This window comes from Macrobrachium rosenbergii, chromosome 25 (genome assembly GCF_040412425.1).
Source record: "Macrobrachium rosenbergii isolate ZJJX-2024 chromosome 25, ASM4041242v1, whole genome shotgun sequence".
NCBI lineage: Eukaryota > Metazoa > Arthropoda > Malacostraca > Decapoda > Palaemonidae > Macrobrachium > Macrobrachium rosenbergii.
This window is the reverse complement of record NC_089765.1, coordinates 18,808,821-18,826,320: the sequence shown is the minus strand read 5'-3', so window position 1 is coordinate 18,826,320 and position 17,500 is coordinate 18,808,821. Positions and strand designations below refer to the sequence as shown.

Sequence of the window (17,500 nt, the reverse complement as noted above, 5' to 3'; positions counted from 1 at the left end):
GATACTATACACATGCGTTTGTATACATACACACATGCATACATATACATACATACATATATATGTATATATATATATATATATATATATATATATATATATATATATATATATATATATATATATATATTGAAATCACTATATGTCAGGAATAACTTCCACCAAAAGGGAATTATAACTGATAAATGAAACAGCCCGTGCTCGAACGGTCAAGCCCTAGGTGCGAATCCCTATTATCATTTATTACTTAATATCGTTACTCCAAAGAAAAGATTCACAATTATTTATTATTTTCATCGTTATTAAAAAAAAGCACTTCCCATACGACTAAAAAATTAAGCAATACATAACAATCAACTCTAATAAAAAAAAAAAAACTGCGTAAATAACGCAAACCAAACACGAAGCAATCTGTCCAGAAGAGGCCGTAAAAAAAAAAAACTTTAAAAAAAGTCCTCTGAAAAAAAAGGCCCATAAAAGGCTAAGGTAAACACAAGAGTACAAATTAACGCAAATAACATTCCTCGGCCCCTCTAATAAAACGGTTGTGGAACATCTCCCTGAAAACGGCGCTACGTCAACATAATACTTTAACAACCGCCATCTAACGACCTGGGAGACAAACTCTCGCCCCACCGGAGAGAGAGAGAGAGAGAGACAGAGTGAGAGAGAGATTAGCACGTCAAGGAGAAAACAAGGGAGAATTCTGTAATACATCCACCTCATGAGAGAGAGAGAGAGAGAGAGAGAGAGAGAGAGAGAGAGAGAGAGAGATTAGCACGTCACGGAGAAAACAAGGGAGAATTCTGTAGTACATCCACCTCATGAAGAGAGAGAGAGAGAGAGAGAGAGAGAGAGAGAGAGAGAGAGAGAGAGAGATCGCCATGTAGTGAGAAAAAGAGTGAAATGTGGACATCCAATTTATAAAGAGAGAGAGAGAGAGAGAGAGAGAGAAATAACGTCATGAAGAGTGAGAAAAAGGGAAGGAAGTAAGTGTGTGTGTGTGTGTTTGTCACAGAGAGAGAGAGAGAGAGAGAGAGAGAGAGAGAGAGAGAGAGAGAGAGAGAGACTGACTGATTTAAAAGCACGTCATGAAGAATGTGGAAAAAGGGAGAGAATTACGTAGTACATCCACCTCAGAGAGAGAGAGAGAGAGAGAGAGAGAGAGAGAGAGAGAGAGAGAGAGAGAGAGAGAGAGAGAGAGAGAGGCATCTAATGTCCCGGTGTATCCTGTCTGATTACACTAAGTGTAACCAGAGAGGAGGGTTCTCAGCTTATAGCAGTTCTACCCATGGCATATTGAGCCCAAACGCTGGGCAAATCATTCTTCCTCATTCACGAGTATTTATTTATTTATTCATCTACCCATTTACTTACTAACTACTTAACTCATTTATTTACTGTTCTCTTTTTTCTCCTGGAGACATTAAGCTCAAACGCTGAGCAAATTTATTTATTTATCGATCTATTTTTTTCCTATTTTTCTCCTTATGGACAAGAGTACTATTACTGCATGTTTCTGACAAGGAGCTCTTACTTATTTATATTATTTATTCAGTTATTTATGGATTAATTTATTTTATTTATCTATCTATATGATTAATTACTTATCATTCTCTTTTTTCCCTGGACAAGAGTATTATAAAAATTATGAATATTTCTGCATTGATAAATTTAAATGACAGTTATTCACTATGTTTTTTTATGTCAGGGACGTTTTACAAACAAGTAATAATAATAATAATAATAATAATAATAATAATAATAATAATAATAATAATAAAAAACAAAATTCTCACCATACAGTAAAAATGAAAAAAAAAAAAATTTAGTAAAAATCCCCAAACAACATCCAAGCAACCAGTCCCGGCGACCCACTGGTTCCTGGTTCCTTACCTTCTTGTAACCCGCCCATCGACACGTCCTGGTGAGCGAGGCCGCCCGAGACGAGTCCAAGGACACGACGACGCAACCCACTCCTCCTACGTCCTTCCCTCCTTCGTCGCCTTCTACAGCGCCTTCTTCAGGAACCGACGCAGTTCCTTCGTCAGCTCCTGCAGAAGGTTTCCTTGCAATGTCGAGGTTGGCTTCCTTGACGAGGCCTACCACAAGGGGGATGCCTATGTCCCTGTCCCTTCGCCTTTTGGACTCCGCTTCCTCCTTCGTCGGGTCGGGGTCGTTCTCGTCCTTTGGCAGGGGCTCGACTTCGACGTCGATGTCGAAGGCATCCTTCGTCGGCCGCCACGAGGGCGTCGTCGATTGGTCGAATCGGTGGTCTCGCGCCTCCTCCTCCTCCTCCACCTCCTGTCCGTCGTCACCCAGCTCCGCGCCCTCCCCAGGCCCAACGACGAGGCCGCAGCTGGTGACGGCCGCGCCCTCCATAATATCCTCCGGCGGGAGAGGCGCGGCTTCCCTGGACGGACTTGAGACCAGGTAGGCGGAGCCGCTCTCCTGACAGAGGGAGAACCTACAGCGTGCGGGGCTCGTGCGCCCCAGCAGAGGGGGCGGCGACGCCGGCGGTTCGAGCTCCCCCGTGGGCGTGGAGAGCGAGCTGCGGGCGTTTTGCTGGGAGTCCTGGCCGGGGCTGGGCGTCCTCCAGCGCCACCTGTTGGTCATGACGCTGAGGTAATGCTCTTGGTCGGCATCCACGGGGAATAGGATCTCGCAAATTCCTTCTTGCATAGTCGTACGGAACGCCCCCTCTTCTCTCTCTCTCTCTCTCTCTCTCTCTCTCTCTCTCTTCTTACCTTCCTCGCCCCTTTTCTTCAAATTCTTCCCTTCTTCCTCCTAATCCCTTCTCACTAACACTTCGATCACTCGATCAATTCCCCGTCAGGAATATACTGAAGGCGTCGACTGCTCTCCTCAGCAGGAGATGGAACGATCATCATTTTCATTTGTTATTTATTTCGCCAAACAATCATTTAACTCAATTGATAATCCAAAAAATATAATCAAAAACAAATTTCTGTCAATTCCACTTCGATTAAAACAATTCCTTACGTAAACAAAGTAAAAAATAATAATTTATCAATTCTAGTATACGTTAATCATAAATCTTTAATTTAGGAAAAATTTACTTTTCAATTCCAGTTCGATTTAAATAAAGATATCCAATGATAAATAACCTTTCAACGTTAACACTTATTTCATTTCATTTCCTTTCTGTGAAGAAACAAAAACAATTAATTATGTGAGTAGTACCAATAAAAATGAATTAACACATCAAGAAATATTCTCCACAAAAACAATATTTAAAGTGGCAATGGCTGACTCTGTACAACCAACTATAAAAGCACTCAGTTATGGATGATATCTCACTATTAACTGATGATGAGAGCGATTGTGAAGGTTACAGTGACAAATGAGAGAACTCTGCTCACTTTATTGGCTTCTAAGTCTACTCACTGAGACCTAAGTTGTTCGAATCGGATTCCTTAAGCCTGTAGCAAGCTTCTAATATCCAAAAAATATATATATATATATATATATATATATATATATATATATATATATATATATATATATATATATATTATATCATTAATTTCATATAAACATGTTAAATTACTCAACAATACTGTACATCTGTTTCTCAATAAAACTTCATTAATCAATTTCAATAAAAACCTCATATTTCTCTCTCTCTCTCTCTCTCTCTCTCTCTCTCTCTCTCTCTCTCTCTCTCTCTCTCTCTCCCCTCAGTAGGCAGCCCTTTCTTCTCTCAACATTCCACCCTTCCTTTCCATCCTCATATTGTCTGCCACTTCCCTTCTCACCTTTCATCCCCTTTTGCTTCACTTCCCCTGTTATTCCTCGTCTCCCTTCTCCCTTGTTGATAGATATGTCTTGGTTAATGTCACTGCCATACATGGAAAAATAATAATAATAATAATAATAATAATAATAATAATAATAATAATAATAATAATTACATGAGATAAGTTACAAATCTGTATATCTTTTGATATATTGATAATCATTGTGGATTTTATGTTTAATTTTTTTTTTTACATGGTACTGTGAAAATTGAAATAGTCGAAGACCTCCTTATATGGTACTGTGGAATAGTGAAACGTACTTATAAATGGTACTGTGAAATAGGCGAAGACATCTTTATACATTACATAGAGAGAGAGAGAGAGAGAGAGAGAGAGAGAGAGAGAGAGAGAGAGAGAGAGAGAGAGACTATTTCCCCTGTCACGCTACACAAATTCTCCCTTGGGAAATGATAGCGAATTACAAGGGGCAAAAAAAAAAAACATGGCCACACGCATCGGCAACATTCAAGATTTCATGACAGAAAAATGACAGAAATCATATGTCATTTCACCCATTTTAAAATGGAGTCTTGTTTTTGCAACATTGCATCTGAACTGACCTCCTAAGTCTTATTTCTTGTTAGTCCAAATGAAGTATTTTTTGGGCTGCAAGGAACTCTACTGTTTCTGTTCATTATTATTACTATTATTATTATTTATTATTATTATTATTATTATTATTATTATTATTATTATTATTATTATTATTAAAGAAATCCACAATAGTGTATATGCAAATATATATTTCTCATGCATATTTAACATTTACACCATTTTCGTAACTCATGTCATTTTTATTATTATTATTATTATTATTATTATTATTATTATTATTATTATTATTATTACTATTATTATTATTTTATTATTACAAACGGTTACACGAATTCTCATTTAAATTCACAATAATATAAATATTTAAGAATCTTTTCTAATAATATTCTGATGACGTAGGCTAGTTATCATTAGGAATGGAATGGAATACAGAGTTTAGGCCAAAGGCCAAGCACTGGGACCTATGAGGTCACTCAGAGCTGGGGAGGAAACTGAGAGTAAGTAGGTTTGAAAGGTGTAACAGGAGGAAAACCTCAAAGCAGAAGAGGGTGGACAGCAAGATGGAAGAAAGAGAATATGAATGGAAGTACAGTAAAAAGAATAAAAGGGGTCGCAATTTCTCTTGAACGACCGATGAAAAATCCTTTATATATCCAGGTATCATTTAAATACACTGACAAATAAAACTTGTCAATTTGACGTCAACCCCTATGCAAATTAGGCTGTTTCAACCAGGTTTATTTGATAGCGTGACTGGAATTGCATAAAGATTTCATGGAATTGAAACACTTAATAACATTTTATTCAAATGTGATGTATAATCTGCGGTAGGTGAGGAAAAGCGGATTATGCAGATATATTAATTTATTTGTATGTATCACGTGACCTGCTTGCGTAAAGTGATTACGTCAACAAGGGAGCACTTTTTTTTTTACGGAACAGTGCCTGTATTGTTCCTTCCTTAAGGAATAGAGCCTACAGCGTTCCGTTCTTAAGGAACAGTGCCTATATTGTTCCTTCCTTAAGGAACAGAGCCTAGAGCGTTCCGTTCTTAAGGAACAGTGCCTACAGCGTTCCTTCCTTAAGGAACGGTGCCTACGGCGTTCCGTTCTTAAGGAACAGTGCCTATATTGTTCCTTCCTTAAGGAATAGAGCCTACAGCGTTCCGTTCTTAAGGAACAGTGCCTATATTGTTCCTTCCTTAAGGAACAGTGCCTAAAGCGTTCCGTTCTTAAGGAACAGTGCCTACAGCGTTCCTTCTTTGAACGGTGAACGGCGTTCCGCCCACAGGAACAGTTCAGCTTCCTTCAAGGAACGGTGCCTACGGCGTTCCGTTCTTAAGGAACAGTGCCTACAGCGTGCCGTTCTTAAGGAACAGTGCCCACAGCGTTCCTTCTTCAAGGAACAGTTCCTACATTCTTCCTTCCCTAAGGAACAGTGGCTACAGCGTTCCTTCCTCAAGGAACAGTTCCTACATTCTTCCTTCCTTAAGGAACAGTGGCTACAGCGTTCCTTCCTCAAGGAACAGTTCCTACATTCTTCCTTCCTTAAGGAACAGTGCCTACAGAGTTCCTTCCTTGTGCAGACAACCAAAAATAGGTCTACTTAGTTATAAGCCGAGTGGAATGTCATTCTCCCGAGAGAGAGAGAGAGAGAGAGAGAGAGAGAGAGAGAGAGAGAGAGAGAGAGAGAGAGAGAGAGAGAGAGAGAGAGAGTTCAAACCTCTCGTAAACGGCGCAAAAAAAAAAAAATAGAAATTAATTTCCTCCATTATTTCAAACTCTGATTAAAACTGAAAAGTATCTCAGCTTCGGAATGACTGTTGTCATTCCTGGTTTTTTATCTCTTTTTTTTATCAATTATTAAAACGGGAATTCACAGGAACACGTCGGCAAAATTCCAATTTCCATTTCCCCTGTCAACAAAATGAATTCATTAACATTACGCAACGCTTTAAATGCGTATGCTTGTGCTTGCGAGTAATGTATATTAGAAAGGACACTGCCAGTAATACTGGCCGCTTATGCACATGAATATTTGTATACATACATAATATATACATATATATATATGTATATATACGTATGTATGTATGTATATATTTATATATTATATACACATATACACACAAATATATATATATATGTATTTATATACACATATATACACACAAATATATATATATATGTATATATATATTGTGTTTGCTTTAGTCTTCTGGTTTTCAGTAAACCTTTGAGGAATGAAGCTGCGAGCCCCACGCCCTTTCCCCATTTGACTGCAAAGCACCACAGTTAATTAACTACAAGACACATAAATCACTTATTAAATTTTGAGCACACACACAAAAGCGACTTTAACTGAAGCCACTGAGAGAGAGAGAGAGAGAGAGAGAGAGAGAGAGAGAGAGAGAGAGAGAGAGAGAGAGAGAGAGAGAGAGAGAGGTTTAATACCGAGCTTAAACTCTGAGGCAACAGGTAGGTATTACGAATAAAAATTACTCGTGCCTGCCAGTGTCTGGTGTAGGCAGCGGTGGGTCCCAATCAGGCCTGAGAGCCACCAAATAAAACAATGGTTCTTAACTTTTTTATCAACACGCCCCCTCTAAGCGTTGGTCCTTCCCTCCACGCCCCCTATGCATCTATGAATAAAATTCCCTCCCAGATTTAAAGGCAAATGAAAAAAAAGAGAAAGAGGAGATTCGAGGGATAGGGAGGGACATAAATAATTACAAAAACATTAAGCCCAAAGAGTCTAACTAGTATAGTAGACTATAGGAAACTAACGTTATAAGGCTATGATACTTTCGCATCTTTTCATAAATTTCTGAATATTAGTTCCTCACTCTTGTCAAGAATTGAACTGAACTGAATTGAATTTAGGCCAAAGGCCAAGCACTGGGGCCTATGAGATCATTCAGCGCTGAGACGGAAACTGACAGTAAAAGGTCTGAAAGGCGCAACAGGAGGAAAACCTCAAAGCAGTTGCACTATGAATCAACTGTTAGGAGAGAGTGGAAAGTAAGATGGAAGAAAGAGAATATGAAAGGAGGTACACTAAAAGGAACGGAAGGGGTTGCAGCTAGGGGGCGATGGCACGCCGCAAAGAACCTTGAGTAATGCCTACAGTGCACCGCGTGAGGTGCACTGAATGCACTGCCCACCTTTTATTTCTCCCTAGGGCTCGTGCTTCCCCTGGAAATTGCTGACGTCCCCCTAGGGGGGTGCGCCCCCCCAGGTTAAGAACCACTGGAATACAAAACAGATTTAATATAATGTTTATGTTAGCAAGTAATATCAAGAAGGGTTTTATTACGGTGAATATAAAGGCTACGATACCCACTTAATTAACATTCATTAGTTGTACCTCAGTTAAATGGACTTCTTTATATCTTATCTATACTATTATTCATTTATTAATTTATCGTAATTACTCCTGTTATTATTGTTATTTACTTTTATTGATTTCTTTTGCTTAAAATGTGTTTTCAATCTGTCCTGTCAAAGGTATTTTGAGTAACTGATTATATAAATATAAATTTGAGTAATACTAAGAATAACTGTTCTGATTTATGAATGGTAGGTCCCGTAATCAATAATAATAAAAATAAAAATAATAATAATAATAATAATAATAATAATAATAATAATAATAATAATATCCAAGCTATTCGTGATCAAAATGCGAGAAATATAAAATATAATCAATAAGAATTTGCACACAAACCATACACATTCTCTCTCTCTCTATTTCTCTCTCTCTCTCTCCCCTCTCTCAAACACAGACGTAGTATATGCAAAGATATCACACAAATAGATATACATACACATTCTCTCTCTCTCTCTCTCTCTCTCTCTCTCTCTCTCTCTCTCTCAAAAACTCTCTCTCATCAAAGCTCTCAAAAACAGAGATATGCAAAGCTCAAACAATGAACTAAAACAGTTTTTATTATCAAATATATTCACACACCCTAAGGGAAAAGGCATTAGCAGATGTATAGCTGGAATTAGTGCTAATGGTTATAATGTAGTCTTCGCCTGGTTATACAATCCGCAGAATATATAGACAAGTATTGATATTATTAATACTTATTGTACTACAGTTGTATTTCTTAATAAGATATGAGCTAAAATAACTATAATCTTTAGCATTATGATAGGTGTGACTATAATTATCATCACATGACTATGACACTATGTTGAATTAAAGTTTATTATTATTATTATTATTATTATTATTATTATTATTATTATTATTATTATTATTATTATTATTATTGTGGCTTCAATTATCATCATGTTCCTATAGTCTTTCCATGGTTTCTGCATTCAGTATCACAATATGACATTACAACTGAATTAATAATAACAATAATAATAATAATAATAATAATAATAATTATTATTATTATTATTATTATTACAGCTACTGTGGTTTTTCATTATAACTATGATTACCAACAACAGCACTATTATTTAAAACCCCCACCATCTTTTTCCCTTTAAACTAAGGGATACACAAAGCAATCCTTCTTACGCACTGAGAGAGAGAGAGAGAGAGAGAGAGAGAGAGAGAGAGAGAGAGAGAGAGAGAGAGAGAGAGAGAGAGGCGTGTATCAGTTACAGACTGAATAGTGAAAACACAATAAAACCAGATGAAAGATGCGCAGATGAAAGATGTTTTCACAGATAAAGCTGGTCTTCATACGTTGTTGTGGTGTGTGTGTGTTTCAGAGAGAGAGAGAGAGAGAGAGAGAGAGAGAGAGAGAGAGAGAGAGAGAGAGAGAGAGAGAGTTTTCTTACGTGGTGGATGAGAGATAAAGCTGCTCTTCGTACGTTGTTTGTGTGTGTGTGTGTGTGTGTGTGTGTGTGTGTGAGAGAGAGAGAGAGAGAGAGAGAGAGAGAGAGAGAGAGAGAGAGAGAGAGAGAGAGAGAGAGAGAGAGGGTTAAGTGCATGAATCAATAAACAATGTAAAGGAGCTCTCTTGTGGAGCGCAGCACAATGCCTCCAGAAGGGATATATCTTACTAGATAGTAGTAGTAGTAGTAGTAGTAGTAGTAGTAGTCTTAGTAAGTCTAATAAATAATAATAATAATAATAATAATAATAATAATAATAATAATAATAATAATAATATTTTGCAGATAAGAGATTCTTCGTCTGTAGCATTCTTATGACATACCAACTATCTATCTATCTATCTATCTATATATATATGTATATATATATATATATATATATATATATATATATATATATATATATATATATATATATATATATATATATATATATATATATATACTTTTCTAGGGCCTGTCAGGTTTCAACAGGGGGTGAAGATGCTAGCCTTACGCCCTCCCCAACCCTGACTGTCGCCCATCGACCGAGACACAATGGAATACTCATGAAACGACCCCAAGAATTCACGCGTGGGATCGATCTCAGGAATCTCTCTGACAGAAAATCATCATAGAAATACGATTAAAAATTTTTAAAAAATGCATCCGGTAACTTTCTCAACTCCTTCATTCTCTTCCACGAGAGAGAGAGAGAGAGAGAGAGAGAGAGAGAGAGAGAGAGAGAGAGAGAGAGAGAGAGAGAGGAGGTCAAATGGTACGACACAAGAGGAAGAGATTAATGGTGAAGTGATAATGAAGAGAGAGAGAGAGAGAGAGAGAGAGAGAGAGAGAGAGAGAGAGAGAGAGAGAGAGAGAGAGAGTTTATTACCTCTAAATTATATAACTGTTAGTACATGGATTTATTTCAAGATTAATCTTCGTTACTTTCTCTTCCATTTACTCAACGGGCTCTTCAACTTTAATGTTTCTCTATTCCATGTAATAATAATAATAATAATAATAATAATAATAATAATAATAATAATAATAATAATAATAATAATAATCCCAGTGTGACATGCTTCATATTCACAAGCTAAGTTTTAAATAATAATAATAATAATAATAATAATAATAATAATAATAATAATAATTAAATAACATAGCCCACATGAATATCGTAATCTTCCCATATTCAAGAAAATAAGGACTCATTATCATAAGTAAGCATTTAAGTGGCCTTTAATATGTATGACAAAGGTCAGGGTATACCAGATGCTCTCTAAAACCGGATTTAATATATAACTAGTACAAAATGCGCCGAAGTTTCTCCGGCCCAATCGAGTTTTCTGTACAGCGTATAATGCTCTATGAAACTCACAGCCACGATCCATTAAACTCTCTGCCGTGGCCTATAAAACTCAGCCACGGTCCGGTGGTGGCCTCAGCCAAGGCCCGTGAAACTTTCAGCCACGGCGGTTTGAGAAGTACGGTTATGGCTAATTTTAACCTTAAATAAAATAAAAACTACTGAGGCTAGAGGGCTGCAATTTGGTATCTTTGATGATTGGAGGGTGGCGGATCAACATACCAATTTGCAGCCCTCTAGCCTCAGTAGTTTTTAAGATCTGAGGGCGGACAGATAAAGTGAGGACAGACATAGCCATCTCAATATTTTTCTTTTACAGAAAACTAAAATGCATTTTTTAAATTCTGAGCCTTCTAAACTTTTTGGTATTTTTCTTCAGGTGAAAGCCAATAGGTCTGAGATCCTTGTGCCGTTATAATTCGGGGAAATACGGAGGCGGAAAGAGAACTCCAAAGCTTGGTAGTAAAGGGATAGAAATAAGTTATGTTCCTGAATGGTAAATGTTGTCTTATATGAATACACGAATAGAAAAAAATTCTAATACACACTATATATAAATATATATACACATATATATGTATATATATATAGACAAATAGATAGATAGAGAGATATATACAAATAGATAGATAGATAGATAGATAGATAGATAGATAGATAGATAGATAGATAGAGACATATATACAGATAGATAGATAAAGTGAAAAATGAAAAAAAAAAATTTTAACACGTCAACATGCAAAACATAAATACGGGAACAAACTTTCCCAAAAAAATACAATAAAAAAAATATAAATATCATTTCAACTCCGCATAAAAAGAAAGCATAAAAAGAAAACAGTCAAATCAAGTATATAAAAGAAGACATCTCAAGTTAGAGAGCATTTAGTCCGAAGGAGAGAGAGAGAGAGTTGGTGGACAGGAAAAAAAAATAAAAGAAAAAATAAAAGGAAAAAAAAGACAGGGCGAATTACCCACTTCAGGAATAAACTTTTGAAAGAGTTTTGCCTCAACAGGAATAAATCCTGGCGCCCTCCACAGATGCCCATGGGTGGGGGAGGGTATGGGTGGGGAAGGGGGGTTACGAAAGGGATGGTTTTGTTAATAATAATAATAATAATAATAATAATAAAGGATGCTTTTGTTCCTGATAAATAATAATAAAGGATAGTCTTGCCCGTTATAATAATAATAATAATAATAATAATAATAATAATAATAATAATAATAATATTCTGAACTTCTCAGAGTATTATGCGCAATAAAATAAATAAGACGAGTAATGGTTTATTGTGTTATTTTTGTAAATAATCTTGACAAATTTACATAAACCTTCGATAAGGAGAGCTGAGCACATCTTCCAATAATAATAATAATAATAATAATAATAATAATAATAATAATAATAATAATAATAATAATAATAATAGAATATTCGACTAAAACTTTTGATAAAGAGAACTGAGCACATTTTCCATTAATAATAATAATTATAATAATAATAATAATAATAATAATAATAATAATAATAACAAAATAACAAAATTCGACTAAATAATAATTATAATAATCATAATCACAGAATTTATTTATACTTAGGCACTTCACAAGAGCCTAAAATAACCTTCCACAAAGGAAAAAGAAAACAATTTATTTATCCCCCTAAATATATTGGCCACCCCCAAAAATTTTAAGTCACCACACCCATAAAAATATTTGCGACATCCTTAAAAAATTTACGGACTTAATAAAAAAACTTGAAACAAGAATAAAGAAAAGGCTTTAGTAACTTGAGTTACATGAAAAAAAAAATAGCTTTAAAAACGACAGTAGTAAAACTGAGGAAACTATGAAATAAAAAGCTTTTTCTTTCAGGTCGAATACCTAAGGCTTCGCTATTACGTGAACAAATGCAATAACTGAGAGAGAGAGAGAGAGAGAGAGAGAGAGAGAGAGAGAGAGAGAGAGAGAGAGAGAGAGTTACACTATTACTTGAACATATACAATCTGAGAGAGAGAGAGAGAGAGAGAGAGAGAGAGAGAGAGAGAGAGAGAGAGAGAGAGAGAGAGAGAGTTACACTATTACTTGAACATATACAATCCCTGAGAGAGAGAGAGAGAGAGAGAGTTACACTATTACTTGAACATATACAATCCCTGAGAGAGAGAGAGAGAGAGAGAGAGAGAGAGAGAGAGAGAGAGAGAGAGAGAGAGAGAGAGAGAGAGAATTACATTATTCCGAGAACAAATGCAATAACAGAGAGAGAGAGAGAGAGAGAGAGAGAGAGAGAATTAGAGAACAAATGCAATAACAGAGAGAGAGAGAGAGAGAGAGAGAGAGAGAGAATTACACTATTCCGTGAACAAATGCAATAACTGAGAGAGAGAGAGAGAGAGAGAGAGAATTACACTATTCCGTGAACAAATGCAATAACTGAGAGAGAGAGAGAGAGAGAGAGAATATTACATTATTCCGTGAACAAATGCAATAACTGAGAGAGAGAGAGAGAGAGAGAGAGAGAGAGAGAGAGAGAGAGAGAGAAATGCAATAACAAATGCAATGTGTGTGTGTGTGTGTGTGTGTGTGAGAGAGAGAGAGAGAGAGAGAGAGAGAGAGAGAGAGAGAGAGAGAGAGAGAGAGAGAGAGAGAAGGCCAAACTGTCACTCCTTGGTACTCGCATTCCTTCTCTCGCCCAAAGGCTTTGGTGTCAGAAAAAGCAGAGCGATTTTTCTTCTTCACAGAGAGAGAGAGAGAGAGAGAGAGAGAGAGAGAGAGAGAGAGAGAGAGAGAGAGAGAGAGAGAGCGCAGGAAAAATGAACCGGTAACATCCCGACGGCCAGAGGACCCTTCAACCGGAGGTATTTTCACGAAGAAAAAAAAAAAAAAAAAAGAGGAAGCAACAAAAAGGTTTGAAGAAATGACAGCAAAATGGAAAAATAAAAATGAAACTCTAATAAAAATAAAAATAAGAAGGATGAAGGAATAACAGATGAAGGAATGACAGTTAAAGAGAAGAAGGGAATGAAAATGTGATGAAAAATTACTTAAAAAATGAAAATTGAAAAACTAATAAAAGTAATAATAAAAAGGAGGAAGGAATGAAAACTAAAGGATAATTAGGAAATGAAAACGTGATGAAAAAATTATGCAGAAATGAAAAATTGAAATAAAAGTGAATGCAAAATTAAAAAGAAAGGCTGAATGAATGAGAAGACAATGAAAATTAAAGATAACATTGAAAAGGATAAAGAGAAATGGAGGAAGAGAGAAAGATACAATGAAAAGATCGGAGGTATGACAAAAAAAAAAAAGATAGATAAAGCAAGATGAAAAAGGCGAGGAAAAATAAAACTGATAATGATAGAAGAGTGACAGCATAAAGAAAGGAAATTATGAAACCTCTAAAGAGAAAAAAATTTACATGATAAAAGGATAAAGAAATAACAGATAAAAAAAAACATAAAATTAAAAAAGAAGGAATGTATTAACTAATGATAAAAAAAATTAAAAGGCAGAAAGAAAATGCATTTAAAACTTTCATACGCTTGACAAAATTCGAACATTTCAATTTTTTTTGTTTTTCTTTATTTTTTTAAATAAACAAATGTCTAGTGAAACAGGAAGCATAATATTTGTCCTTAGAGAGATCCTCGTTGCATTAAGTGACATTTTAAAGCCTTTAAAGAAAAAGTATATAGAGAGACTTTGTTTAGGAAAGATAATTTTTAAAAGGCTATTCTTCTTTTTTAGAGTTTATTTTTTTATATATAGTTTTTGGTGGAGTCTGGGTGAAGAGTGGCAATATAGATTATATATATATATATATATATATATATATATATATATATATATATATATATATATATATATATATATATATATATATGGATATGTGTATATACATATACATATATGTATATACACATAATTCATATTACCACTCTTGTGCTTTACCCAGACTCCACCAAAAATACTATATATATAAAAAATGAAGCTTCAAAAACTATTCATAAAAAAATCTTTGAAAAAGAAAAATATCCCTTTTAAAAATCAAATCTTTCCCAAACAAAGACTCTAATTGGTCCGTCAACACGACGATAAGAATCGAAGAAGATCAAGAGAGAAGAAGAAGTCGAGAGAAGAAGAAGAAGAAGAAGGAGGAGAAGAAGAAGAAGAAGAAGAGGAAGAGCAAACAGCGAATTGCTCAGAGAATCTCTCTCTCTCTCTCTCTCTCTCTCTCTCTCTCTCTCTCTCTCTCTCTCTCTCTCTCTCTCTCTCTCTCTCCTGTGATTTGTATCTTTCGCTTTTAAGGTGGGCCCAAAGCCAATTTAAACTCTCCCACACTCTACTACAGCAGTCACTACACATACACATATACACACACATACACACACTCATACACAAACACAACACAAATACTTACACACAGACATACATACATATACACAAAACACATAATCACATACACATATATACAAACACATAATCGCACATATACAGACATAAATACACACAAATGCACATACACAAACACATGCACACATACACATAAACAAACACACAAATGCACATACACACTCAAATACACAAACACATACACATAAACAAACATATATACATACGTACACACTCAAATACACAAACACAAACACACACATACACATAAACAAACACATATATATACACACATACACACTCAAGGATCTCCAAACAAAACTCAAAAACCTTCTTTGTCCATTTTTAAAGTGCTGGAGGGGGAGGGGGAGGGGAAGGAGTAGGTGAGGGGAGGGGAGGGTGAAGCACCTACGAGTCCCTGAATTAAAAATATTACCATAAAATCAACAACAACAACAACAATAATAATAATAATAATAATAATAATAATAATAATAATAATAATATTATTATTATTATTATTATTATTATTATTATTATTATTATTATTATTATTATTATTATTGTCCGAAGAAGGAAAATTAATAAAAACAAAAAACTTTCTATTCCTTTTAGCACAAGAAAATACTACTTTCAGTACAAGTAATGCTACAACTTGTAGCATTCCTTGTAATATTTTACCTGTACCTGAGAGGAGGTTATGTTTTCACTTGTGTCTGTTCATGTGTGTAAGTTTGATGGTGCTGGTCAGATATCTCAAGAACGGAAGGACGGAAATTGATGAGTGTGGGAGCTTAACTGTTGGCGAACGTCAGTGAAGTAATCTCTCTCTCTCTCTCTCTCTCTCTCTCTCTCTCTCTCTCTCTCTCTCTCTCTCTCTCTCTCTCTCTCTTTCACTTTATATGTTCTCAACGAAGTTATATTTTATAAGCGTTTTGCTTTGAGAAAATATTAAGAAAATATGATGAAATCTCATATTTGACATATATATATATATATATATATATATATATATATATATATATATATATATATATATATATATATATATATATATATATATATTCTTTGAGACGAGAAGAAAATATTTTTGGAAGTTTTATGGTCTTAAAAAGAAGATAATATCTTCCCGGACCACAAAATCAAACAAACGAATGTAAAGGTTCCCATGGACCCAACATGGCTGGTCTCTCTCGCCTCTCCCACCCCCCTGAGACCCACTAAACCCTGTATAGGTCTCTCTCTCTCTCTCTCTCTCTCTCTCTCTCTCTCTCTCTCTCTCTCTCTCTCTCTCTCCTTTCCGTCCGTCCTCAACCGCCATTCCGACCGTCTTCTTCCTCCCTCACTTCCTGTCTAATGCCTGCCCTCTCTCTCTCTCTCTCTCTCTCTCTCTCTCTCTCTCTCTCTCTCTCTCTCTCTCATAGTAGCCTTCTTGTGTTTCTCTCTCTCATTTCATTCAGACGTTTACCTCTAAAATTAGGTCAAGATTCTTACATTTAAAGATTCTCTCTCTCTCTCTCTCTCTCTCTCTCTCTCTCTCTCTCTCTCTCTCTCTCTCTCATAGTAGCCTCTCTCTCATTTCATTCAGACGTTTACCTCATCAAGATTCTTACATTTATCTTTATCTCTTATATTCTGATAATAATCTCTTATATTCTGAGAGATAAATCGCTTTTGAACATACTTGTAAAAAGGAGATTATTTATATTTATTTTCTCTCTCTCTCTCTCATCTGCCCCGTGTCGGATGAGTCAAGGTGGCACCAATCAGATGAGCGACCTTAATATAGGACGGACATCTGCCTCGATCTGACACAAGTGACACCTTGTGTCAAATTCCGGAGTAACCTGACAACTCTGCTTTCAAGAACGGGTACAAATATGCCCGAATCCACAGATGGGAGGGCCTCGAGGAGGTAATTTCTATCTACTGGGAGTGGTGGACCGGTTTCTCTCTCTCTCTCTCTCTTGAACAGAGGGCTTCGTCGAGGTAATCCCTATCCACTGGGAGGGGTGGACCAATTTCTCTCTCTCTCTCTATAGCTCAGGGCCTCGACGAGGTAATCCCTTTCCCTAGAGAGAGGTGGAACAACTTTCCCTCTCATTAGAGGAGGACCTCGACGAGGTAATCACTATCAGCTGGGAGAGGTGGAACCATTCATTCATTCCCCCTCTCTCTCTCTCTCTCTCTTTAGCGGAGGACCTCGTCGAAGTAATCCCCACTCCCAGAGAGAGGGGTGGAAATCCCCTTCTCTCTCTCTCTCTCTCTCTCTCTCATCTAACGAAGATTGATGTCTCTTTCCAAAGAGCAAATATTCCTCTGACACAAATATTGAACCTTCAACATTTTGGCGAAGAGGAAACTCTGTTCTATATCCATTTTATTTCTAATGGAGAGACTGGGGGAACTATTTTATTATTTTATAAAATCGTAAAAGTAAGATATTATTTTATAAAATAAAATACTTTATTTTCCCTCTTTAAGAAATTGACTTATTTTCCTCATTTCCGGCTTTATT

At 35.9% G+C, this 17,500-nt stretch overlaps 1 protein-coding gene across 8 annotated transcripts in view; it reads right to left on the bottom strand.

Annotated features, from left to right (window-relative positions):
* ASPP (Ankyrin-repeat, SH3-domain, and Proline-rich-region containing Protein) overlaps nt 1–17,500 on the bottom strand; it is a 391,037-nt gene that overhangs the window by 371,207 nt on the left and 2,330 nt on the right. For all 8 annotated transcript variants that reach the window (XM_067127007.1, XM_067126997.1, XM_067127002.1 and 5 more), the window contains exon 2: nt 1,897–3,165. In XM_067127007.1, coding sequence (XP_066983108.1) covers nt 1,897–2,682 — 786 coding nt within the window. In that variant the 5' untranslated portion in view covers nt 2,683–3,165. The remainder of the gene's footprint in view (nt 1–1,896; nt 3,166–17,500) is intronic.